Source organism: Callionymus lyra, chromosome 6 (genome assembly GCF_982586985.1).
Source record: "Callionymus lyra chromosome 6, fCalLyr1.hap1.1, whole genome shotgun sequence".
Taxonomy (NCBI): Eukaryota; Metazoa; Chordata; class Actinopteri; order Syngnathiformes; family Callionymidae; genus Callionymus; species Callionymus lyra.
This window is the reverse complement of record NC_141823.1, coordinates 13,610,796-13,637,354: the sequence shown is the minus strand read 5'-3', so window position 1 is coordinate 13,637,354 and position 26,559 is coordinate 13,610,796. Positions and strand designations below refer to the sequence as shown.

At 39.2% G+C, this 26,559-nt stretch overlaps 2 protein-coding genes across 6 annotated transcripts in view; one reads left to right on the top strand and one right to left on the bottom strand.

The window, feature by feature from the left end:
• Nucleotides 1-18,597, bottom strand: part of alx4a (ALX homeobox 4a) — a 314,532-nt gene extending 295,935 nt beyond the window's left edge. The window contains exon 1 of the mRNA XM_087793756.1: nt 18,584-18,597. The gene's annotated coding sequence lies outside the window, so the exon portion shown is untranslated. The remainder of the gene's footprint in view (nt 1-18,583) is intronic.
• sox6 (SRY-box transcription factor 6) overlaps nt 1-26,559 on the top strand; it is a 158,892-nt gene that overhangs the window by 116,421 nt on the left and 15,912 nt on the right. For all 5 annotated transcript variants that reach the window (XM_087793752.1, XM_087793751.1, XM_087793749.1 and 2 more), the window contains 4 exons: nt 9,629-9,778; nt 11,900-12,080; nt 12,165-12,352; nt 25,106-25,211. In XM_087793752.1, the coding sequence (XP_087649878.1) occupies nt 9,629-9,778; nt 11,900-12,080; nt 12,165-12,352; nt 25,106-25,211 (625 nt within the window). The remainder of the gene's footprint in view (nt 1-9,628; nt 9,779-11,899; nt 12,081-12,164; nt 12,353-25,105; nt 25,212-26,559) is intronic.

Sequence of the window (26,559 nt, the reverse complement as noted above, 5' to 3'; positions counted from 1 at the left end):
GGGGAAAGTAGAACATACCTAAAGGACAAAAAAAAAAAGAATGTGAGTGCTTTATTAATTTCTGATCGGGAGCCTGAGATCAAGGCGGCACCAGGAGCGATGATGGGTTCAAAGTCTTGCTCAAGGACAACTCGCTGTGACACACAAGTTCAGGATCATTTACAGAAGATTTTTGTTCGTTGTCAAACATTTGTTGAGGGTTCTGAAAGGAGCCATCATGGCATTCGATCCCTCTGCAGCGAAGTGACAAGACGCAACAAGAGAGTTCAAGACTGGAGTCGAGAGGGAGTCTTTTTCGCTCGCTGATATATGTGGCATGTGTCCTTCGGAGGCTACCTCTGTCGGCGTGAACGAGCCTTGGCAAGTCCTGACAGTGCTCGCGGCGGGATATGAGGCGCGATCGCAGGCCCCGTCAGGCGCTGGAGTTCATTGTGATCCTCGGACGGCTGTCAGTCAAAGATATGAAGGCAGTTTAGGGGGAAATGTATGTTGAGTGCTCGCTCTATTTATCTAGAAAAAAAAAAGTTCTGGCTACAAACGTCTGAATTATTTATGGCGGCCGATGAGGTCAGATCAGGCAGTCATGTATCTGAAGGTTGAGCGTGAGGCGGGCGGGGGGGGGGGGGGGGGACAGGTCGGGAGTCATTAATTCTGCGTATGTATCTAACCCTGGGAATGGGCAAAAACAGAGCCTCCAAGACCATGGCTTCCCTGACCTTTACCAAACACAGTCAACAAAAAGAGGTGCATTTCCCATTAATTGAAGCCTGTCACAGATCCTGCCTGCTGTCTGCTATTTACTCTGCCTGGAGACTCCCTTAAAACAGCAAGGCAAGTCAAACATGCCCTTTTCTACGTCGCCGGGATCAACAAACTGCCACCACCGGCTCCACAAAGCACCGGAACGATGATTAAAACCGTCTCGTCGAGCCAGACGTCTAAAGAGTTTCAGAACTTTTGGAAAAAAACTAAACCTTTTCCACCTTTCCTTGCTTATTATCCTGCAAAAACCGACATCATAAAAGTGATCCACGATAGTAATATTAAGGTTTGTCTTAGAGATAAAACATACTGTGATGGTATTCAAATTTAAGAATTTCAAAATAGGTGTTCAATGAACTTTAATCTGACCTCCTCCAACAATTAAAGTGTGCCAGTTTAAGCTTGTAACTTTCCTCAATGGTTTTAAGAGGCTTTGCTGGATTATAGTTAAGTCATATTTACACAATGACTGTAATAGTGAAGAAAAAAACTCAGGTTTTATGAATAAACTGATTCAAAGCTGCCAAAAAACGTTGGCGTTTTGACCCAAAAACAATAAAAATGCTTGATCTTGACCATTCGACGAACAATTAATCCGGTTGTTTCCAAAAGAATGGATGAAAATAAAGGGAAATGGATGTAAGGAACAATAGATGCTCAAAGAGGAAACACAAGAGACACAGATTCACGGATTGGATCAATTTTAAAAGCAATTTTCTTTTTTTTTAAAGTTCCTGTTTAATTGATTCAACAGATAATTTGTTAAGACCCTGAGTTGGAGGTTGTTTGAAGCCCTCAGTCTTTAAAGTTCTACTAAATAAAGAAGGAAAGAAGTGTTGAGAAAAGGCTGGTAAACATAAAATAATTATCGATAAATATCATGAGGTTGTGAAGAAAAAAAAAACCCATAGAAAAGACGAGAAAAACGAAAAACACGATAGAAGTTTCCATTTATCGCCGGAGACTCAAGATAATTCAACCGTACAATCCCTCAGACACTCTCATACAAACTTCAATTTCCACACCAACAATTAAAATATCTCTTTCCGTCATCCGCACGCTATAATTTACACAAATGAATCCGAGTTCATATCATGCGATACGTGAAAAAAAAAAGAAGATCTTATTGGAGGAATTAATTTCCACAATGCCGCCGAGGTAATGCGATCAGCCACCGAGCCGGAGAAATCTGCCGCTCCGTCAGTCTTAATGTCGCTCGCGTTGCCGCCTCGCGATCTCTGTCATAACAGTCTGGTTTTGCCATTCTTTCCTCCGCCCATTCTCCGGGAGGAGACGAGCAAAGCAACAAAGCAACAAAAGGCTTAAAGCTGATGGATGTAAATGAATCTCCTAGATGTGTGTTAGTGTTGTAGACAGTAATTTCCTTGTCAATACAAGACTACGAGTGGCTGTCACCTCGCGTTGCTGTACCAACTGGGCAATTTCCCTCAATGTTCTCCTGACAGATTGGCTCCCGTCTTCAACTCACAGGAGAGGGGAACCGGTAAACTATCCCAGCATGCCGTGCCCCTCTTCATTAGCGGCCGGCATAGTGTCGGGATGAGCTCAAGAACGGCCCCCGAAAAACAATGGATCCGTCCCGGCCTGTCTCGCCCTGATCGCAAGTGACACGCCTAAGCAAACAGAGGAAATCGTGCTCACGTTGTCCAGCAACTAGACATAGACGTCTTCAATTCTATGGAATTAAATAAACATATACAAGATAACACAAGATGGTGTAAACATCTGCCAAGAAGCTTATCTGGCATTATTTTAACACCGTAAATGTCAAGCAAATTAAAAAACTTGACAAAACTCTCACCGTAAAACTAGTGACGGTCTGGTGAAGCTTCATGAAACAGTGTCATGTTGTTTAGAGGTCAGTAGGTGGCGCCATCAGTTCAAAAATGATGTGATGTTTCATTAGAACAGCCGTTCAAATCAAAGGAAAATGAGACCGCCATCTAGTGGACTGTGAAAATAATGACACTGCTTCATGAAGCTTCGTCAGACCATAACCGCGTAGGAAGTTGATTTATTTTAGTGATTCATTGTGTTTTATAAAGTGTTTTTGTTGTTGCTAGTTCTCAGCCAACATGGCCATGTGAGCAGCAGCAGTTAGAGGCCATACAAGTGACAATTTTGCTAAAAAATGTACAGGTAGATGAATAAAAACACAGGCAAAAACAAACATCTTAACAAAGGTGATAAAAGGAAATGTTAGGACCAACTGGGAAAAATCCTCACCGTGCATCTGCAATAATTTATAGAAATGTGAGGCTTTTGAATTCTTCACAACAAATAAAATTTACATTTCAAACAACCCTAATATTATAAGTAAGGATATCAAAAACTGTTCCCATTTTATGTTCATATTCAACATAAGTTATAATTATCTTGATAAATTAGTAAACTGTTAAAATATTTCACACTACATATGTATTAATATTATTCTGTAAAACTGATTTTTATTAATTAAAAACTTATACACATTTTTATTTGGAAAACAATGAAGTAAAATAGATGTCGGATGTAAGAGTTGAAATGATTACTTATAAGAAAAGTACAAAATAAAAGACAGTTATAAACAGGAAGGAACATTTATAGATAATCAGTTTCATAGTGAAAATTTTGATTTCTGAGGGTCACACGTTGCTGAAGTCTGGATTTTGAATGTATCTGTTGTTCCGGGTCAGATAAATGATCGCTCGCGTTTGAATAAAATTGGGATATATACTTTTTTTACGGAGCATCTCGAAACTGCAAATTACCATCACGCGTCTTTTTATCGCGGCACCTGTAAGCACCAGCGTAACTCGACGCCCAATCTTCGTACAGCCCCTCTTAAGATGAAAAGCATCCGGCGAAGTCACGCCGCAAGACATCTGAAGGAGTCGCGACGAGTGGCTCAGACGACCGATAAGAAGACACCGTCGGGGGGGGGGACAAACAGAAGAAAAGTGGGGGAGCGTACATTATCTTTTGTTTGGATGTAAACGCCTGTGTAGTACAGATGTGAAGCTTCCATCATTAACAAGTGAGGCATTTTTTTGACTTTGAAAGAGAGACTTGGAGAGAGGGAGGAAGGGTGGGGGGGTCGGAGGAAGGAGATAGAGAACAGACATACTGTCGAGAGCAGCTGTTTCTGAGTTTATGAGCGAAGGAGCTCGGTCTTTGAAGGCGACCCAGAGCGGTGCAGCGGCGCTAGCTGTGTGTGGAGGGGCTGGCTAATAGGACGGCTAGGTGAGCAGCTGGATGGAGGCAGCGGCGAACAGAGGGACAGATGGACAGATAGAGTGGATAATGCAGTGAGCAGCACTGAATGGGAGAGTTGGCTCTGGGGCCCCTGGCTCTGGAGGACACACACATACTTACACAAGCAAAAACACTGGCTGCCAGACAGCAAAAAAAAAAAAAAAAAGGACTCCAGAAGAAAGTTCTACGTATATACTGTAGATGTCAGATAAGGAGGAGGGGCCGGAGCGAGCAGGTTGGACGCCAGCAGATGAGACAGATGTTGGGCCATACTGGAAAGCATCGGCACAGTGCACCAGGACGGCTTTCTCCACTCCAGACATCTGGGTCTAGGCTGGGTCAGCCTGCCTAGTTGCCCTGGGCAATGAGCCTGTACAAGCCTTGTGGCAAACAGGGCTGGCGCTGCGCTGCCTTTTAAATGGCGGGGTGCACCCAAGCACGGTTAATGCCCTCATCTCCAGCCCATTGCTCGGCTCCCCTCGGCCAGGCAGAGGTGAATGAGACGTTGACAGACAGACACACAAAGCGGCGACGTGTGCAATTATGAACGTAGCGGCGGCCACTAGATATCGCTCGCCACATCAATCTGGAGGCGATGTTAATTGGTCATTAGGAATGTTGTGGTTTCAGGGCGATGAGTGCATTTTCACTTGACAGATAGTCAACCTTTTCGTCTCGGCAAACGTCCCTCGGAAGTGATAGTCTTGGAGTTATTTTAAGAGTGATCCTTTTATTTTTCAAGTTATAGGCAACAAATGTATGTCCTTGTCTTCGTCTTCTTCTTCATCTTCGTCCAAAAAGACAAACCTAAAAACCTCTACAGCTTGTCTGTAACGTCCATTTTGTACTGAAGCTTTAACAAGAGAAATTGCTTTGCAAAAATTCTTAAACAAAGTAATGTTTTAAGCTTGTTTGTATCAGAATAACAAGCGATACAGACAGGAAGTACTCCGGGAAAATATCGCCATATAAGCCATAGACATGCTAGTATGCTCCCTGAACAAGCTTGAAATTCAGACTTATTTAAGTTTTTTCTGGAAAAATTCCTCATGTCGATGCGTCAATACAAGATGGACGTTACAGACGAGCATCACACTGGTATTTGGTTGTTTTTAAGTTTGTCTTTTTGGATGAAGATGAAGACAAAGACAACTGAGACCATCAACTGAGTCGCTACATTAAAATGAAGAAACATTTTTGCCTATAACTCTATTATGGAACAGATTACTCTGAAGATAATCCCAACCTTTCATCGACATGAGGGTTAGCAGAAAAACGAGTGAAAATGTAACTTTGGGTGAACTAACGCTTAAGGTAACCAAAGATACTTCCTTTCTTTCTTTAATTTCTGGGGTAAAAGGGCAGAGCGCTCCTGCACATCTTCTGGACCCGACATCTGAAACGTCTAACCTCATCAGTCGAGTGTGTAATCTCGGTTTAATGTCGCAGAAAGTAAACCTCCCCGTTTAACCTCTGCGGCATCTAGAGGGCTTGTTTTTAATTAGCAGAGGCTAACAGGCTGACCTTGGGCATGCTGCTCTCATTTGGAATCTATGCTGGCTCAGATGTAGAAGGGTGTAGAAGGGACCCATGAAACATGTACACCTTATTTATTTCAACGTGTGAAGACATTGATCCCCAACAAGCCCAAGATAAGACTCAGATATGTTGGTAACTGTAAGTCATCTAATGACAGGTAAATAGTGAAATTTGGGCACTTCAACCAAAATTTCCTGAGGGACAGATTTTTAGAAGGACTTCCAGCTGTTGAGTTAGTCTCCATGTTAACCTCCTTGTTGATGGCAGACATTTTGACCCATAAAGCTCACAGAAATACCTTTATTGTTCATTGTTAAATTTGTTTTTCGTTGCTTTGAGAACGGCATGTTGCAAAATCTAAACTGGAGTTTCACGCTTTACGGAACATACAGCCTTTGCCAAAAAGCAACGCACAGAAACTACAGTTTTATCGGCCTTTTTTAAAAAAGTATTTGTGTTTCATGGTTGAATAGCTGTGAGCAGAACCTCAAGTGTAGGTGAACCCAGTTAACCAGTGGCTAGAGTGGTCAGTGCTGGTGTGTTGGCGCAGATGTCCCGAAGTATTTTTTTAAGATAGAAAAACCTTGAAAAAATTGGACAGAGGGAAGGCCCAAAAGTTGAAGGACTTGTAAAAGGCTTTAACTTCCTTTATATTTGAGCTTCAGAACCATCTAGTTTAAAAAATCTTCATGGAATAAGACGTAAAAGATGATCCTATTCACGTTATTGTAGCAATAATAATAATTAGCGCATGGTAGTTTTCGGCCTTCTTGGCCTTTGTGAACCAAAAAGGCCAAAATTTCAGTTCATGACGGTCTCCAGGACCAGTCCAGCATACTTTAGGCCTCTTTTTCTCTGCTTCAAGTAGCACCTCTGTAGCACCCAACCAAGTTTACGGAAATTGGGTGAATTGAGGCCAAAATGCAACGCAAAGAAACACAAATACGAACTACTTTTATGTGAGTATTGTGAATGCAGTTTGGCCATATCTTTGGTCAAAAAGGAACAGACTTGTATTTTGGTTTCTGCAGTTACCTAAAACCAAACTGAAAAAACAGAAAACTCTTTTTTCTTACATCTTTAAAAACCTTTTACAACACTTTTGATTGTTTTTATTGGTGCGAACCATCAATCCACCGATTGTTTTTAAAAGGGTTTACAGGCAATTGTATTCAGTAAAACATTTAGTTCTACCATATATACTTCTATATATTATCTTAAAAATCCTTGTTGTTATATGCAATGACATGTTTTTGTTATTTTAACTCATATCCTGGTTTTATATTATTAGGATTTTTTTTTGTTTTTACTCTGTAACCAGTTGAGATCGGTCGATGTAAAGGGGACAACAAATAAACACAATTATTATTGTTAATGGAGTAGGTTAAATATTCTTCAGATACTTTTACACAAAGAAAATAAACCGTCTTAAGTTTGTCTGGTCCTGGTTACTACCTTCATTTAAATGACTTCGACACACCGACCCACTTATCAGCGTCGACATCCTGGTTGGGTCTAATTTGAGGGTAAAAAAAAAAAAAGAGAAAAAAAAGGGGTAGTTAAGAGGATTCCCTGGACAATAAAGTTCTCCTCACTAAAGGGTCAGGGCCATGCATGTCAACTAGAAGCATCTGTCAATCAAACACACTCCTCTAGCAACAGCGTCGGGCCGTCGCTCTTCATCTCCTTCACTCTTCGTTCATCAAGAGCAGCAGAGTTGAGAAGGGGGGAGAAAAGAAGGAGTAAAAGCTTCTGTTTCAGCGACAAAAGAGCGTTTGTGACAGGGGTGGGGGGGCGTCGGGGTGATGGCGGGGGGGGTGTGCTATCATTGTGGGAACATAATCAGTCATTTCCGCTGCCCATGTGCTGTTGTTATCCCGGGAAGAATGTTCCATTTGTGCGGCTGCTAATGTGGAAGATAACATTTCTTACAAGCATGTGTGTTTATCTTGGGAGATACATCGCCCATATAGTGCTTTGTTTGCTGAGAAACGCTCAAGTCAGAGGAGTCATGTTGCCTCGACACACATGCAGACGTCGGTCGGACCAGGAAATGAGACGAGACTCGCTGATTGGACGGAGGAAGAGAAATTCGATTCTTCCAGACTTCCTCAAACTTAAGGACTTTACCTCCGACTATATATATATATATATATATTCCACGTGTGTTTTCCATTAGCAAGTATTGTAATGATGACAAATGCTGCTTCAAACCCACTTTTGTTTTCCTTCCAATTCATCAAGTCTTCAATAAAACCTTTATTTTCACATGGCTGGTCGTAAAACAAAAATACTGGTTTTCATATTAAGTACGAGGTGGACCAGGAACAGATAAAAAGAGGAATTGTGCCTTTTATTTTAACCAAAGTACAGCGGTGTGCGCTTAAATGAATTAGTGGGCCACGTTATTGCATTGTGTGGGGCCAAGAAAAAGAAAATAAAGAGGGGACCTGAAGGAAAATCTCAAAGTAATGGGAAAACTACAATTAAAAAATAACCAGGAGTAATTGCACTTTATTTTATTATTTAATTTTCTTTCAATCAATTTATGTTGACAACTAATTAAAGGGACAAAAGACAAGCAATTCAACACTGGATATTAAATACTTTAATTGCAGAAAAAGAAAAAAAAATGTCAGTAATGTGGTGAAAATTACGATATTTAGAAGTAAAAATAAATAATTATAATAATAAATAATTAATACATCTACACAAATGATTTCTACCATTTTTGGCTTCCACTGTACATTTTTTATTATTATTGTTTTTGTTATATTTTTTAATTTGTGTACTGTATGTTCAATATTATGTGTATATGTACTTTTGTGAGAACTCAAATTTCTTTAAAGGAATATCTTATCTTATTATTTTATAGACACAAAAAACTACCTCGGAATGTTTAGGGCAGAAACCTTGACAGCACCAAACAGGAAATAAAAAAGGTGCGATAAATAAAAGTTTAGATTTAAAGGAAATATTCCAAAACTTGAAAATAATGAAAAATATTCTAAATAAACATGATCTAGTTTATTATTGAAGAGTGTTTTTTAATAAAACTGTTAACACTGATGAGTTAATGATTTGCCTGCAGGCTGTAAAAGCCTCTATATTTAAACATGGAATTATTTAGGTTTTGAAGTTGTATATCTCACTTCACTTGGTACGTTTAATATTTGAAGCCTCAGATGATGTCGTTCTGCATGTAGACTTTCTACTTTTCCAATACTTAAATCTTTTATATTTGCTCAAAATAAACTTCATATTTAGTACTGTGGAAAAGCTGATTTTGTTGCCATGGTGACCAAGTTCTGTTATCATAACAACAAACTGATATTAAGAAAATCAAAATATTCTACAGGTCAACATTAGGATTTCTTTTTTCTCAGCCACGATACAATCTTACGTTTCATTTCCAAGTTGTATAATATATCCTCTTTCGAATAATATTATAAGTTGTAAAAGGCAATTTGGTTGCAGAGTGCTTCAGCAGACGCGACCACTTGTGTGGTAACATCTCATAGAGTCCGACGTCTCACAGATGTGAGGCCAAGGAAAATCACGGCGCTTCCATCAGTGTTCTTTGTGTAGGTTTTTACCAAGATTTAATAACGGCTACGTTGGACTCGCTCTATGAAGGCGGTCCAACTGAGGTTTGGGTTTGTAAGGTTGTGGACCGTCTCACATGCGTGGAGGCAAATCACAGGCCAAAAAAAAAAGATCAACAGGAGGAGAGATTCTTGCTAACACACTCGCATCCATTCTGTAAACTTTTTCTCTGTGATGAGTGGAAAATAAGGGCTCCAAGTATCTTGAATGAAAGCCATCTCTGTGTGGTTTAGAAGACTGCTGTCTCTCCGGGTTCAGCCTTTGAAATACAGTTAAGACCTTTGATGGAGCTTCTCTGCCAGCCTCATGGAAAGAGAGGACGTAAGACGGAGTGGGGAGGGGATGAAGGCAGAGACAGAAGTCGAGGGAGGAAAAGACAGAATATAAAACTTTGTTTTTTGGATGTTAACGCCTTGTTCGCCCCCCCCTCCTCCTCACCCATCCTCACCCCTCCTCTCCTCCACAGCAACTGTATGCCGCCCAGCTCGCCAGCATGCAGGTCTCCCCCGGAGCCAAGATGCCTCCCCTCACCCAGCCGCTCAACGCAAGTGGCCCAATTTCTCCGTCATCTCTGAAGAACGACAAGAGTTCCTCCAGTCCCATCATGCAAGTGAAGGTGAAGAGCTTTGGTTCAGTATTAGTCACCATCAGAACTTTTATCTGCTGCTGGCCATGCAAACACAACACAGGCATTATAAAGAAAATAAAATGAAATAATACAAATGAAAGAGATTAATACAATGAAATACATTCATTACAAATAATTAAAATAAAATAAGATACATGAACATATAATGCCATATATATATAAAAAATATAATGACTTTATTTTTTATGAATAAAATTAAATAATACAAATGAAATAAAAGACATTCATAGAGTACAATACATTAATTACAATTAATTAAATTCAAATAGGATTCATTACCATAAAAGTTACACATTGGGAAAATCTTATTTATATATAAAATGAAATAATACAAACGAAAGAAAAAAGATTCATACATTAAAATACAGTAATTACAATGTATTACACGTAATTTAAATAAAATAACATGAAAATAAATTGAAATAATGATTTTATTTTTTTTCCACATTGGGAAAATTTGAATTATGAATAAAATGAAATAATACAAATGAAATAAAAGCGATTAATAAAATAAAATACATTAATTACAATGAATAAAAAATAAAATAGGATACATTACCATAGGATGCCATATAAATAAATAATAAAATACGAAATAGAATAAAATAAAATACCATCACATTGGGAAAATCTTATTCATGGGGGTTTCACTGCTTACTTATTTTTGCACACAACATATTTCCAAATATATTGTTATGAGCTGTAAACAACTCATCTCAGTTTCATTGTTCACTCTGTTACAATTGTTTGATTTAGACATAAACACAGAATTACCACAGACATCTTACTTATGTTGCTAACGGAACAGTGAACTCCCATGATGCTGTTCTACAAACATGCTCTATGTATCGATGGCTGATCCGTTGCTACATTACTGTATTTGAATTATATGTCTATGTTGCTATGTTGCTTGTTATATGTCGTGATTAACAACTGTGTTTGGTTGGCTGGGCGGCAAAGCATTCCAGGGGTAGTTCAGGTCTCGGTTACTGAGAGGGTTGCTAAGAGAGATGGCACCTCATGTGCAATGTTGAGTTTGAATGTTTGAATAAATGTTGTTAATTTAAACACATGTTCAATAATTAACAGATTTGTTGACCAAACAAACGAGGGGCAAATGTAATGAGTCGAACCTCAGGTGTTTCCGCAGACTTGCCCCGAGATCAAGAATCGCCTTCACTTCATTTGTTTGTCTTCTCTAAGCTCCGCCGCTTGAAAAAAAAAAAGTGTTATTGGCACAGCAATAACAAGGCCCCCGAGGGCCCCGCCGGGGCGCCCGAGCCATATGTTTGGACAGGAAGACACTTGGGCTCGTCGACAAGAATGTTCATCACGTGGAAAATCATCCTCTTATGAACAGTCGATTAATGTGCTGCGACGCACGCCCTCATTTATTTGACGTCTGCGTGAATGAATAATAAAAGTGGTCACGTTTACGATGACGAAAATTAGATTTCTGGGTATAAAATCAAAGTTATTATAGCTATAACATATAATATACATGTTTACCCTTGTATTACCTATTGCTAAAATGCTAATAAAATGAACTGTATCAGTAACTAATTAAAAAGGTCAACACTGTGCACTGTTTAAAAAGGTTCTATTTCAATATATACTTTTGGAATGGCGAATATCAAAGGCGGGCGCGAAAAAAAAAACCGGCGAGCAGCGATGATGAATGAAATAAGAAAACAAGCTAATGAAGTAGATAATGCGAGTCGACGTCTGATGACTGGAACAGCTGTCTTTGATCACTGGCAGCACCGTTATCTGGTCATTATTTATTCCTGCAGCCCGGAGTTCAGATAGAGGGAGGCGGGAGGAGGAGAAGCAGAACAGATGAAGATGTACAGAGAGGCAGAATCTGCTTTAATTAGTCTGAACAAAGGCGCTGAGCAACTGTGAGGAAGATCACAGTGCTGTAGCTCAGGCGGGAAAAAAAAAATAAAAAAAAGACACGTTTCGGAGGAGAGGAAAAGTATAAGCTGTATATAAGATATAATTAACCTCTGAGCAGGAGCGACCCGGTCCATATTCATGCATCCTCCTGAAGAGTGTTCACATCTGTCCTCGCTTACACTCCTGCAGGAGGAGGGAACGCAGCCGCTCAACCTCTCCGCTCGGCCCAAGACCACCGAGCTCGTCAAGTCCCCCACGTCCCCCACGCAGAACCCCTTCTCCGGGTGCAAGAGCAGCCCCAACAGCTTCCTTGGCAAGGGGGGAATCCCGAGCCCGCTGGGGAACGCCCTGGGACGAGGCTCCTCGCTAGGTGAGCGTTCGGTTCTGGTCTCCCCGTCCAGATGGTCTTGATAAAGATGGTGTATCAGGGGGTGATTTTAAGTTTCTGGTGCAGACATCCTGTCCAGCCTGAACTCCACCGCGTTGTTCGGGGACCAGGACACGGTGCTGAAGGCCATCCAGGAGGCCCGGAAGATGAGGGAGCAGATCCAGAGGGAGCAGCTGCAGCACCACCAGCAGGGCATGGACGCCAAGCTGGCCGCGCTCACCGCAGTCGGACTCAACAACTGCAGGAACGACAAGGTAGGAACTCTATCGATACTGAAGTCAATGTAAAGATGAACCAATATCATTTTCTGAAAAACATGTGGGCACAGAGGAAGGGCATCAGGGGTTGATAATTAAATTCAGTATTCTGGGGCCAAAAGTTGGAAGGAATGAAGGGAAATCACTAATACAATGGGAACATTTTGATTAATTAAACAAGGTCAACATATTTTAAATACTATGACTAAATACTTGATTTGTTTTTACATATTAAGCAAAAAAAAGGTCAGGCAAAGTATCTTTTTTCTTATTAGGACCCGACTGGGAGTAAACAGGGGCCCCACTTTAAACATGGACCTCAAGGGTTATCTTACATGTAATTGTGTTTATTACAAGTTGAACAAACAATAAAAATTGAGTTATTATTTTTTGGTATCAGCATTGACACACTTCGCATCTTTACTCTATGGTGTTTTCACTTTACTCGCCTTTTCGCATTAAAACTATTTTTATTTTATCAATGTTTTCCATTTCACAATACCTTGTTGAATCATACATTTTACGACAGATACTGTGGGCCACTTGAAATTTGCTCCAAAGGGCTCCAAAGGCTTTTGATTCAGAGTAAATATAACCCTTGTGTTATCGCTGGGTCAAGGTGAATCCCCGAAAACAAATGCGTTTGTGGTATCCCTTGGGATGTCTCTGCATCAAGAACGACCTCCACCACTGTATATATATATATATATTTTGGAGACCACAGAGGTTGTTCCCCTTGATCCAGAGATAACACAAGGGATATCACGAACACATTTGTTTTTTTCAGGGCCTTCGGGTCACCATGACCCTGAGATAACACAAGGGTTTATATGTTTATTTATTTAATCTGGCTGAAAATAAATGGCAAATGAATAAGCTATGAATAAGATATTCAGTTTCATCACTAACCTTCTTTGGGCCAGAAAAATACAGGCTGAGGGCCACATGTGGCCCCTGAGCCACACCAAAGGCTGGCAAAGAATTGTATTTTTCTCAGTAAATAAATAACTAGTTGATATAAACAATCTATTTCTTTAGTGTCAGCTTTTAAAACTTTTGTGTCGTTGCTGTAGCATAATTATTTTTCTTTTAAACATTTATTGCTACATATATGTTCAGAGAAAATCAAGTTTTCTTTGACCATAAAAAAAAAGAAGCGAAAGGGAAGAAACTGTTGAGGAGAGAAAAGAGTGAATCTTGATCTAAGACAGGAGGACTTCTTTAATGGAGGTCCAGGGGCGGTCATAATGACGAGCACTGGCATAGTGGTGTTTACTCGAACGAGTTTATCAGCGTGTGCATGCAGAGAAGGCCCGGTTGATGTCGGTGTTGGAGGCCATGACGGGCCAGGGCAGTGTCTAGCTCGGGATAAGAACACTCTGAAGTCTCTGCCCAATAAAAGCAGACTCGCAGGCCCTTCGGCGTCCCTCGACACGGAACAGGACGGCTTTGTACCGGGAGCACACACTCCCAGGGATTCCCTTTAAAAATATCTTCAATCATCGAGTCAATCAAGGAGCGAGAAAAAAAAAAAGAAGAAAAATGTCCTCCGCTCTTCAACTTGATGCCATGTTGCCAGTTGGCGGTGAGGAGCAGACAGGAACTGGGAGCGATGCTCATTAATATTTCAGGGGCCACAACACTTTTAACCAAACAGCCTCAAGTAGGTCAATGTATATGTAAAGAAGTCGATGAATATCTATTTTTATTTAGCGTTTTAAACAGGTGGCGAATCACACAGCATCAGTGATTTAGGCTATATTTTTTAAACATGTTTCTCATATATTCAGTAGATTTTGTCAAGTTTGTTGAAAAGAAAACAGTTTTGTACGTCTAATTAAGTCGGTGATACATTTGTTTGACCGTAAAGAACGAATAAATGATGTAGATATTTTCTGTCACATCGATTATTACTGTTTGAAAGGTGTTTTATTTTGAAAAAAAGACAAGATTTTTTCCAGTATTAACATTACACAAGTCAAGAGCTTTGTTTTCACTAACATTTACTCCCAAAATAAGTGTGTAAACCAGAGACATTTTCTTAACATAAAGCGTTATATCGGACCATGTTATGGAAAGTTAAGCCTTAGTGCGCTTGCTGAGTCAGCGTTAATTTGAAATGTACATTTCATGTGCTTAACCTTCACTTTTTTTACTGGTTGTAATATTTAATTTATGTATTGAGGGCTAGGGCTAGGGCTAGGGCTAGGGCTAGGGCTAGGGCTAGGGCTAGGGCTAGGGCTAGGGCTAGGGCTAAGGTTAAGGTTAGGACTAGGGTTTGGACTCGAGCTTAGGAAAGTTTTTCCTCCTTTTTTTAAGGAATTTTCAAGTAAAAACTTTAGATATAACTTTGAAGATCAAACAGATAATAATGAATATGTGACATTGAAGCAAAAACTTCTTACCTATTATTCACACCTTTTGGTATTTTTATTAAAAATATCATTCAGTAACGATCAGCACAACTGTTGATTAAAGCCATTTTCTTAAATGGCGTAACTATAATAATCTCTAAATGAATTTCTGGTATTGATTTAATTAAAATTGTGATATTTTAGGTGTTTTTTTTTAGCTGAAGGTTGGTAATAATAACGGCAAATTGAATGGAGTCTGATGTGCAAAAAAAAAAAAAAAAGGTTGACTGCACTACAAGGACAGGGGAATTGACAATATTAAATCAAAAACAGATAAATTCGGAAGGCGAGCGAGACTTGGGGAAAAAAAAAAGAAAACTTTAATTAAATGTTTCCTTCATTTTATGTCTTTCTAAATGACACCCCGACTGAACTCCAGCCGACGCAAATCACGCAGAGGCCGCGTCTTATTTTCCCCGAAGACACTCTGCCTATTAGGACGCCCGGAGAATTACAGGGACACTTTATCAAGTCAGCTAAAAGAATTGCCCCATCATCTTCACCCCTCGGCTGCCATAAAGAACAGTGGGCTGTAATTCAGCGGGCAGAACGAGACGAAGAGAGAGAGAGAGAGAGTTTTTGCTGATACAAGCCAACAGACCAAAGAGGCATCGGGTTGCCTCGGATAAAAGGTTTGGTCAGTTACAGAATATGAATATTTCAAGAAAGTGCATCACCTGACATAAATATGATGTGGGCTTTAATAGCTCCCCGTCCCAGTCTCTTGTTTGGAAGTTTATCACGGCGAGAGCTTACGCCACCGGGATTCTGGAAAGGTAACATAAATGGGATTAAGGAGAGGTTAAGATCATCCGATGCAGCTGTTAGGAGAGGGATATTAAATATTGATTTATCCCACTGTAATGACCGGGCAGAGGAGTGGGTCTAAGTGCTGCTTACAGATGGATCAATTCATCTTTCCATACAAAGTGTGTCTGATCAGGACAATACCTCTGGAACCATTCGGCAACACGGAAGTTCCACGGGAGAAAAAAAAAAGCCTTCTTTCACCTGAGGACATGTAAAATATTCATGCGTTACAGCAGCCGATTCTCTTTTTATTTGTCTGTTTTTACTATATCCCATTACTACAATAAAACCTTTTATAACCCCTCAGCAATTTGCTGTTCTGAAATATTCATCCCGACGTATTATTGTCTACAGAGGGCAATTACTTTCCTCCATTATTTACCGTTGCTTCCTCAGCCAGAGGAGGCTTTTACTTAGAAGGCGGCGCGTGCCTACGGACGAGTACGATGAGTCGAAAAAATCCATTTGTAACCGTCGGAATTGTTTTCTTCTATTATGCACTGGCGCTATAACTGGAGAAGCTATGTTGGGCGGGTCACGGGTGAATGGATAGGAGCCGTGTTTTCACTGTGGAAGAAGGTCATCGCGACCACGTAGACCACCACATTCGTAGTGTTAGAGTAGAAGTGGAAAATAGAAAAACCAGTACGGTATAGAAAGGAAAAACACAGTGATAAAATGGCGAAGCATGAGGCAGCGCATACCTCTGCCAAGGAGCAAATTAAAAAATATATAGCGTACGATACAATCAATTCTATAGAAAATCTTTCTTGATCTAAGAATGTTGTTGTCACATATATAGTGACGTTATTATCGCTTGTGTTGTCCCGGGGTCACCCGGTGTTCCCCTTGAGACAGAGATAACAAAAGGGATACCTCAAACACATTTGTCTTCAGGCCACCGGGTCACCCTGACACAGAGACAACACAAGGGATAACTCAAAACACATTTCTTTTTCGGCCACTGTATAAGCTTAACCTAGATAGAAGGCAAGGGATACCACAAACAAATTTGTTTTCAGGCCACCAGGTCACTTTGAACCTGAGGCAACACAAGGTATACCACAAACACATTTGTTTTAGGCCACCGGGTCACAATGACCCTAAAAAAAACGAGGGATACCTCAAAACACATATGTTTTGGTCACAGTGTCATCTTAACCTAGATACAATGCCAAAGAAACCAAAAACACATTTATTTTCAGGCCACCGGGTCACTTTGACCCAGAGACAACAGAAGGGTTACGTAGTATTAAGTTTCTACATTTTCTAACCAATCTTTAAAATTTATGTTTCTTCTTTGTTTGCTGTTTACAAACAAAAACTGATGTAAACAAATGCTACGTGTTTAACTCACTACTTATCCAGTTTGTTTTTATTTTCATCTTCCCTGAATATTGAGGAATACAACTGTGAAATTTCACTTTCAAGGTCAAACAATTGATACTTAAGTTTTCCAAAGAAGTACCTTGTGCAATATTTTTACGACTTGAACAATAAATATGAAAAAGAAAAACTCCTTATCTGTGAAGGTTTTGGTGCTTGAAAATATATCCTTCAAGAATAAAAAAAAAAAAAAACATCTCACTTTATAAAATGTCATAAATTTGATCAATTAAAACCGTCACAAATGTTTTGGTATTTCCAAAACAATACAAATGAACAGTGACAGTTTCAAGGATTTATAGTATTTCAAGTATTTTCGAAGATCACAGGTATTAGAGAATATAACACGATGAAACAAACACGTTAAAATCACGTCGGTTGATCTTGACACTGACTTTAGCGACGCTGACTGAGGATGAAATACATTCTTCTGCTGACATGATACTAACTGGAATCAAGAGGTGAAAGGTCAGCATTAACCTATTGAACCGACCCTTCCCTGCCCCCCCCCCACCACCCCTCGACACCACCTTCCTTCGCTATCGATCACAATTGTTCCATTTCCTGCCTCGGCCTGTAAATATCCAGACGCGGCATTTAAAACGTCATCCTTGAAAACAACTGGATTTCTCACCTCTTAGCTACGATAGTTAACCCATTAGCTACGATAGTTAACCTATTAGCTACGATAGTTAACGCCATAGTTATGAGTATTCAGAGGCTGAAAATTCTGCCGCTACCGTCCTTCTCTTTGAACGCCGTCTTGGACAAAACCAGAGCATTTTTTGGCCGCGACGCAACTCGGCAAACGCGCCTTTTTCCGTCCAAATTCGATTACGCTCTGCTCAATGACGCCGACCACAGCCAGCGAGGTCTATTGTTAAAGATTTTCTTTCTTTTTTTTTTCATTTATGGTTTTGGCGGATTGTTTGCTGAGAGAATGAAAAATAAAGCATAATTAGGATTCTGAACGACCGCCTTTAATCCGGCGCCAAGTCATCAGAACCAATGGCACTTCTGAATGTGGCGAGTACTTTGTGTCGTATTTTCCATTTAGCTTGAAAACATTTTTTCCAAAAAGATCTATTTTCCTCAAAATATCTTCTTAAGAAAGACAAGATAAGGACATGACGTTGGGGTTTTATTTTTTTTCTGTTGGTTCCGACAAATGCACTTTTTACTCGAGGTCCCGTTTTACGGCGCGTGACCTTCCAACAACAATAAGTCATCATAAACAATCATTGTAAAAATTGCTTTTATTAAAACCAAACAATAAAAAAACGTGGCTGGCCCGGAGCCCGGAGCCCGAGCGAGCTCACCAACCCGTGACACAGTTAAGCTCCTTAATTTAATTAAAGCCTTGTTCCTCTACTGTTTTAAACAAATGAGGTGATGCCCCCGCAGGCCAAGTGGCACCAGAATAGCTGCTCCGTCTCCGCGTGACGTCGAGAACCATAAGAACAGATGCCAGCCTTTTTTTTTCTTGCGGCTGCTACTGTTGACTCTGCCTGCATTAGCTTTAGCTCGCGGAGTAAGAGTAAGAGCAACCGGTCGACATGAAAGCAGCGGCGGTTTTACCGCATGGCTGGATGTACTTAACATTTAAATGGCTCAAAACTTGCAACAAAAAAAAAAAAACTCCTGGAAGGCTGAGGGATTATAAATAACACTGCAACTGGTTACAATAAAAATACAAAACAGATGAGGGCCCTGAGCCGCCGAGGATCTGCAGACTCCGGCAGCGGGGGCCCCCAGACTCCGGTTGGAGGGCCCAGCGGATCACGGGGGCGATGACTTGACACTCGATACGTAAAGCCCTGCATCGCGGCCGATGCCACATACCAGGTGTGTGATACGAGCAGAGACAATTCGGCACATTATCCAGCTTAAGTGGCTGTTAAGGTTTCTGCAGCTGTTAAAGGATCCCGTCGCCCAAATTGTAAGCATGTGCGAGCGCTTATTTTCCACTATGGAGCAAAAAAAAAGAAGAAATGTAGGTACTTTTGGAAAGTACATCCAGTTGCTGTGAGCGTCTCCTCCGTAGACTCTCAAAATAAACCTTTCTTTGTCGTCACCGTCAAGTAAAACCGACTCATGGACGTGGAGATGAAATGTCTGAAAATATATATCTTATATTATATATATGTTGCAAACTATTTTCTTCCCAATGGATTTATTATCCGAGCAAGAATGTTTGCAAAAGGATCTTATTTCTTGAAAGGACAATTTGTGAATTTCTACAGATACTTTACAATAGCAGCAAAATACTATCAGATTACAAAACACTTCTGTTTCCTTCTCTTAACTAAAACAAAAATGTTGCACCGTCTGTAAAAATGAGCTAAACGTCTCATAGACTTCAACGCAAAACAACTTTAAAAGTGGTTTTGAGGGCGGAAGGCGATCAAGGGGGGGGACTAAAGACCCCCATGAAAATGTATATGGAATTTAAACCATATGTATCACATACTAAGAAAAATGGGTATTTCCGGAATTTTTTACTTCTTTTTCTTATTGTAAGGCTTTCAATTCAAATGGGTCCAATTTGAATCAAAACTTTAATATTGATATAAAATATTTGAATTTTCAGTGGGTCTTAGATAAGTAAGTTTCCAGAATTCTAGCTTCTTTTGTGAATCTTGAAGCCAATAATATTTGCTTTTTTAAATGTATATTTTATACCCAGTCAATGCTGAGTATCTTAACTAGTTTAATCTAAGTTAATAAATGCGATGATGAGAAAACTTAATATATAATCAAATAACTTTCTCTTATTGACAAATGAGACATGTTCGATAGATAGATTGTGTAACTGTGTGGTCTTGATGTTGTGTAGAAGCAGATGATGAAGTTTTCAGTATATTTATTTAGAGATCTTGATTTAAACTCATGTACTCAAGTACGCACCCAATTTAGCCACTTAAAAAATACAGTGTAACAATGGTAAAACTTTCAAAGTACTATTTTTGCCTATTTAAATTGAAGGAATATCACTTTATTTAGCAAAGAAATGCAACAAAAGAAGTTTTTGGACAAAGTGTTTGATTATTTAAGCAACATGTGGGAAGTTTCAAAGGTACTAGTCTTAGTTACAGTCAGTATTGAATCAAATTTGAATTCCATTCCTAATTATGAACAAATATTTCTTCCCTTTATTCATTATTTCCGTGCAAACTGTTATGAAGACAACATTACACTGAATAGTCCATTAAAATTGAAAAACCTAAATCCTCCTCAATAACGTGCTGTGACACTTCTTTCTGCAACAATCATTGAAAACTAAAAACAATCTTTAGCTCTGGGCTGCAGCCTCTTTGAGCAGCAGCAGGATAAAGGAGTGTCATGATTGGCAGTGGGCGATGTAATTACAGGGCCGGTGAAAGGCACAATGCACGGGGCGAGCACCACCCGCTGCAGCCCCAGGAACACGCCCTGCGGGCAGAACGGCAGCAGATCCTGCGCCACATGTTCCTCGCTCTGCCAGATTAAAGCGTTAAAGGTTCAGGTCCGCTCGCCCAGGACGGTCCTCAGACCTCAGCCGACCTCCCTTTGTAATCATGACGTGTTAGTGGCGACAAGAGGTTTGTTAATTATGATCCGAAGTTAATTGATCTGATTAATATCGTTTTTAATCGCACTTAAAAATAGCTTTGAAAAGCGATTTTCTTTTTATTGAGACAGTAATTGATCAATCATGTAGTTTGACAGCCCTAATTTTAACATTGTTCAAAAAGAGGGAAAATGCGGAACAAAAACAAATGATAAACATGGCGATTAAATATGCGATTAATCATGTCGCTGTTACCCCTTATTGGAACATTATTCATCAAACCCCAAAAAAAATGTTTTTAATAGTTTAAGTTTGAGAGTCATCTCGTTGGCAAAACCTACTAAAGACACATAATGAAGAACCAACCTTTTCTTGATCGTGAAAGTAATGATTAACTGCGATTAATCATACAGTTTGAAACCTGTCATTTTATCGTTGCCTAGACAACCCAAATAAATATTTTTAATAGTGTTTGAGAGTCCTCTGGTTGTGGACAAACTGATAAAAGACTTGCAAAAGACACATAATAATGAAGACTTTTTTTTTAATTATGAAAGTGATTCATTAATCTTAATTAATCGTATAGTTTACAACTGTAATTTTAACATTGCTCATCCACTTCAAAGGCAAACATTTTTGTAAAGAGTGTTAGAGAGTCTTTTGATGGATAACTAACTTTCAAAGACAGAACGAAAACAAATTCGATCAATGAGATTAATCATGACTGTGATTAATTAATCACATTTAATCGCATCAATTGACACCCCTTATCGTAACATTATTCATCCGTGTTTGACCCAAACGACTATTTTTAATAGTGTTTGAGAGTCATCTGGTTGTGGACAAACTGTCAAAGACTTGCAAAAGACACAATAAAGAAGAAACCTTTTTTAGATTATGAAACTGATTAATTAATCGTGATTAATCGTATAGTTAAACACCTAGCGTCAAAGGCAATCGACGAGTGTTTGAGGTTCCTTTGATGGAAAAACAAACTTTCGAAGACAGATTTAAAACAAATTAGATCAATGAGATTAATCATGACTCTGATTAATTAATTCTGTTTAATCACATCGATTGACACCCATTATTGTAACGATATTCATCCGTGTTTGACCCAAACGACTATTTTTAATAGTGTTTGAGAGTCCTCTGGTTGTGGACAAACTGTCAAAGACTTGCAAAAGACACAATAAAGAAGAAACTTTTTTTAGATTATGAAACTGATTAATTAATCGTGATTAATCGTATAGTTTAACACCTCTAATTTTAACATTGCTCATCCGCATCAAAGGCAAACGACTATTTTAAAGAGTGTTTGAGGTTCTTTTGATGGAAAACAAACTTTCAAAGACAGAACGGAAAAATATTAGATCAATGAGATTAATCATGACTGTGATTAATTAATCCTGTTTAATTGCATCGATTGACACCCCTTATTGTAACAATATTCATCCGCGTCAAACCCATACGACTATTGGAAAACAAACTTTCAAAGACAGATTTAAAACAAATAATATCAATGATATAAATCATGACTGTGATCAATTAATCGCGATTAATTGCATTGATTGAATCGACCCTGCGCGTCACCTGTAAAAAAACGGGGCCATCGTCCGATCCTGGCAGGACGATCTCTGTCGTCAGAGTCGAGCGTCCTCTGCATCGGAGTGATCAGTAAAAATTTAATGAGACCATAAAACTAATAAAAGTGTCGTCAATTTATCACAGCACTTGATGCACAGGCTATAAAGACGCGTTAATTCACTGAATATTTCTCAAGCATTAAAAAAAATAAGATGCCGGAGTGAAATAAATTACAATGTTATAACCAATAAGTGTGTGACGAGTCTATAAAGTTTTACGAAACATACGGGAGTGGATCCGTGTTCGCACACCTGGACAAGTTGACGAAACAAACTGAGCCTTAACTCGCTTTAACGTGTTGACGGCGACGAAAGACTTGAAGTCTTGAAGTATGAAGCCACAGCCGTTATTAATGAGCGCCTCTGATGGATGGCTCCTGGTTCCTCCGCCCTTCTCGGGCCAACATGATGCTTAATGATCATGAGTTTATAAAAGGACTTGATTGATCAGGAGGGAGCGACGGAGCGCGGAAGAGGAAACGAGTCGACGACTTTATTACGGATCTTACAGTACGATGCGTCTTCCTTTTTCCCCCGGACTCGTCCTGGCGGCATCCGAGGCGGCCCGTCGCCCGCCCGGGCTAATCGAACATCAGTCATGTTGTCATCGCGCTGCTAGCTTCTTTCATTAAGAGCAATAATGTGGGCCCCGTGATGAATTCGGCTCAGTGTGCACTTAGATACACGCACATGCGCTGCTTTACACTGTCACGCCGAGAGAAAAGTACTTCATCTTCCTTTTACAAAGCGTCTGGCGGCCCAGCGGGGACCGGCACATATGTCATAATTAGAAAACACTTAAGTAAAGCAAAGGGCCATCAGATAGACAGGCTCTAATCACAGGCCGTAAGCAGGTAGTGCTTAATTGTATATCCGAATCACTCAGCTGGCCATAAATAATGACCGTCTCCTCGAGTATGACGGCGTAATTCAGTGCTGGCTCTCGCTCTCGCCTCGTCCTCCCCGGAGTCCTTTTCTTCCCAGGAATTGCTCTTGAATAAATACAAATGTGACAAGAATCAAAACACAATGAAGAAGACTGACAAGAAATAGTGCTTTTTTTCAATGACTTCTTTTTTTTTTCCATTTCAACCAAAACGTTGTAGTTAATATTAATTATATTTGGTCTTATTTTACTAGATACAAAACAGTTTTTTAAATGGATTTCTCAGGAAAAAAATACATTTATTGTTGATGTAAATATAATTGACAATTGTAGCCTTTGCAAGTGTTATATTATAGTTTATATAGAAAACAATCAGAGTCAGAACATGTTTATTGCCAGTAAACACAACAATTTCTTATGTGGTGATGACAGTATAAAGTAAAAATGAATAAAAATACATTGAATAAAATCATGTTTAAAAAAAAGAACAAAAAAAAGTTAAAAATTGTTTTACTACTAAGTAAATAAGAATGAAGTATAATACCAGTATTTGATATATATATATATATATATATATAAATATATTAAATACTGGAATTATCCTTCTTATGCATTTGAAAATGTGTAGTAGCTAAGATTTGATCAATAGTTCTCTTGGAAAATGTCAAAAAGTGAGTAAAGTTTAGTAAAAAACTTTAAGGTCATTAACATGAAATTTGTTCATACAACAATGATTTAAATCAATGACATTTGTTGCATTTACAAGCCCCAATGCATTATTTAATAGAATAATATTATAGTTTATACTGTCAGTAACACCATAAGACCTATTTTTTTGCTTGGTATTTTTTTTAATTTTATTATATATTTTATTATTAATTGTATTATAGTCTTGTATCTTTTAATCAATATACATTATATGTTTTAATATATGTATATTTGTGTGTGTAAATATACATATTTCAAGAAGTTACTTTAAAAAGAAAAAATATCTATATGTGTTGAATAAACACGTGTAACGATAAAAAGCTCATTAAAATACTTTAAAAAATAATGCTATTTAATCGTGACTTAAAAAGTTAATTCTGATCCGAATGGTTTGAAAGAAGCGATTCATTTATATCAATAGATGTGTTTTCATCTCACCTGCACATCTGTAGCAGGTCATAGGCATGTGTAAAAACAAGGGGTCGGAGGTCATCGCAGCATTATTGACGGACACTGAATGCATGCAACAAAAGTTCATTCCTGAATGGCTGCTTTTAGTGTCATCCAGACAAATCCAGAGGAGCGAGGGGGTCGGTCGGGGGGGGGGGGGGGATTGTTTGTATCACGCGGAGTCAAAGTGTCCGTCTTGTAGTGGAGTCTTTAGAGAGGAAGACAGTGCTCCGCTAATGCCCTGTCTATTCACACAGGAAGTAGGTCAGTCCACAATGGAGGGAGCCGCGGTCGGCGTTCTCTCCCCTTGCATAATACATTAAGTGTAATGTGCAGGAACTATTCAGAGACCCCCTGAAAGCTGTTATTTTATTCCGTGAATGCACATGGACATGACGTTTGATATTGTCGCCGAGTGCCCGAGTGACAGGGTTTCATTGTGCGTCAAGTACAACACGATGCCAAGTTTAATCCGAGCTCAAAGTGACACGACAAACACGGTGCGGACTCTGAATAAATGATGGTCCATTGAGCTCCGGGCGCCGAAGGACTTGAAGGGGAGGATGTCACACAAGAAGATTACACAGGAAAAAAAATAAAAATCTGAGCACCGCTAAAAGAAGGGGCCACGACCCCATTGTGTGGCTCCGGGATCTGAAAGTATCCCTTCTGCAAATCTGTTTACGGCACCCCTGGCCCTCACTGTCTCCTCTCCTCCTGTCAGTCATCATCGCCGTCCATGAATGGAGCCCAGAGAAGAAAAAAAAAAGCTACATCTTAGCCGGTGTCAAAAGAGCAGCTCTTCAAAAAAAAGACCCTTTTTATAATCACACGCTTTTTCATTTTTTTTCTTTCCTCGAGTCGCCGTGGATCTGGACTTATGTTTGTGTTTCTCTGCAGGAGCGAGCGCATTACGAGAGCATCGGGAATCACCTCAGCAAACTGGGCGAGGACGGGAAGCTCGGCCACAGAGTGATCGACCTCACCAGGCCGGAGGATCTGGACGGTAAGAGTTTCACGCTCGCTTTTCTGGGTTCAGTCTCAGGCTGAGACTCACGTCGCAAGAAAACACATTTGTTAGTCTTCGTTTAATAGAATGTTTCAGGTTTTAAAAAAGTGAATGTCACAGTTGAGTCTTAATAACAAAAGTGCGCTTAAATAAAATACAATTTGAAGCTAAAATAAGCATAAAAAGTGAGCATCAAGTATCAGAACTATAGTTTCAAGCGGGAGTGTAAGAAAAATATATCGATATTCAGTGAAAAAATAACATCCTTTTTTTATTTTTATGTGCTAATCTTAGCAAATACATATTTTATTTGTTAAAAATAATTCTGTAATAAAAGATGGACACACTTTTTTACCCCCTTGGATTTATCTTGGAATGAATATCAACATATTTTTCTTACACTCCTGCTTGAGACAATAGTTTCTATACTCGATGGTGAAATTTAAAGATTCATTTTGTTTAAAAAGTCTATTTCAAAGGTGAGTCTCAAAGATATAAGATCAAATTTCAAGCAAAAAATGGTCATAAACTTTACCATCAGAAGTAAAGGTGTAAGAAAATATAAATATACACTTAATGTGATTGTTCATATCGTGTTGTAACTAAACTTGATGACTGAGGACGAGAGGATACAGTTGACTCCAACCGATTTTAAAGCTGATATTTGAACATATTTTGGTTTCAAAACAAATGAAAGTGGTTAAGACTTCGTCAAGAGTCATATGGTCTGTAAATTCTGTAACACCAGAGTCAAGTACTCAGACAATACAACAAATATATCCTTGTTACTACAGTATCAAAATGTATTGTATCGTTGCCTCTGTATCGTGATACATATCGTATTTCCAGATTCTTGCCAATACACACCCCTAGTATCAAGTATATAAAAAAAAATGTTTTTCATTATTATTATTAGCTTCATTTATACTACTACCACTATATCAGTGAAAACAGACAGAAATGTCATCAAAAGACTTCTACAGCAGGTGGCTAATGAAAAGTTGGATTTTTTAAAGTAAAGAAAAGGTTCATCTTACAAAAACAAATCAAATATCCAAATTTGGAAACCAAGTTAAGGTGATATCAAAAGTCATCGTAGTAAAAAAAAGATATATATATAAGTTCCACCTTCAAAGATATGAGATAAAAAACTATCCTAAACTCGACCACAGAAGGCTTCAAACCCGCAAGTATGGCGTGGCAGCAGGAAGGAGTGTCGGTGCAGTAAAATGCGAATACCTCTTGAATTAAGCGAAAGTTTTCACGAGTAGGTGAGCCGTGGAACAGAAAAGTGCCGAAGGACAAAGCTGGCTTCTCTCCCGGTCTCTCCAGGTTGTGGGTCACG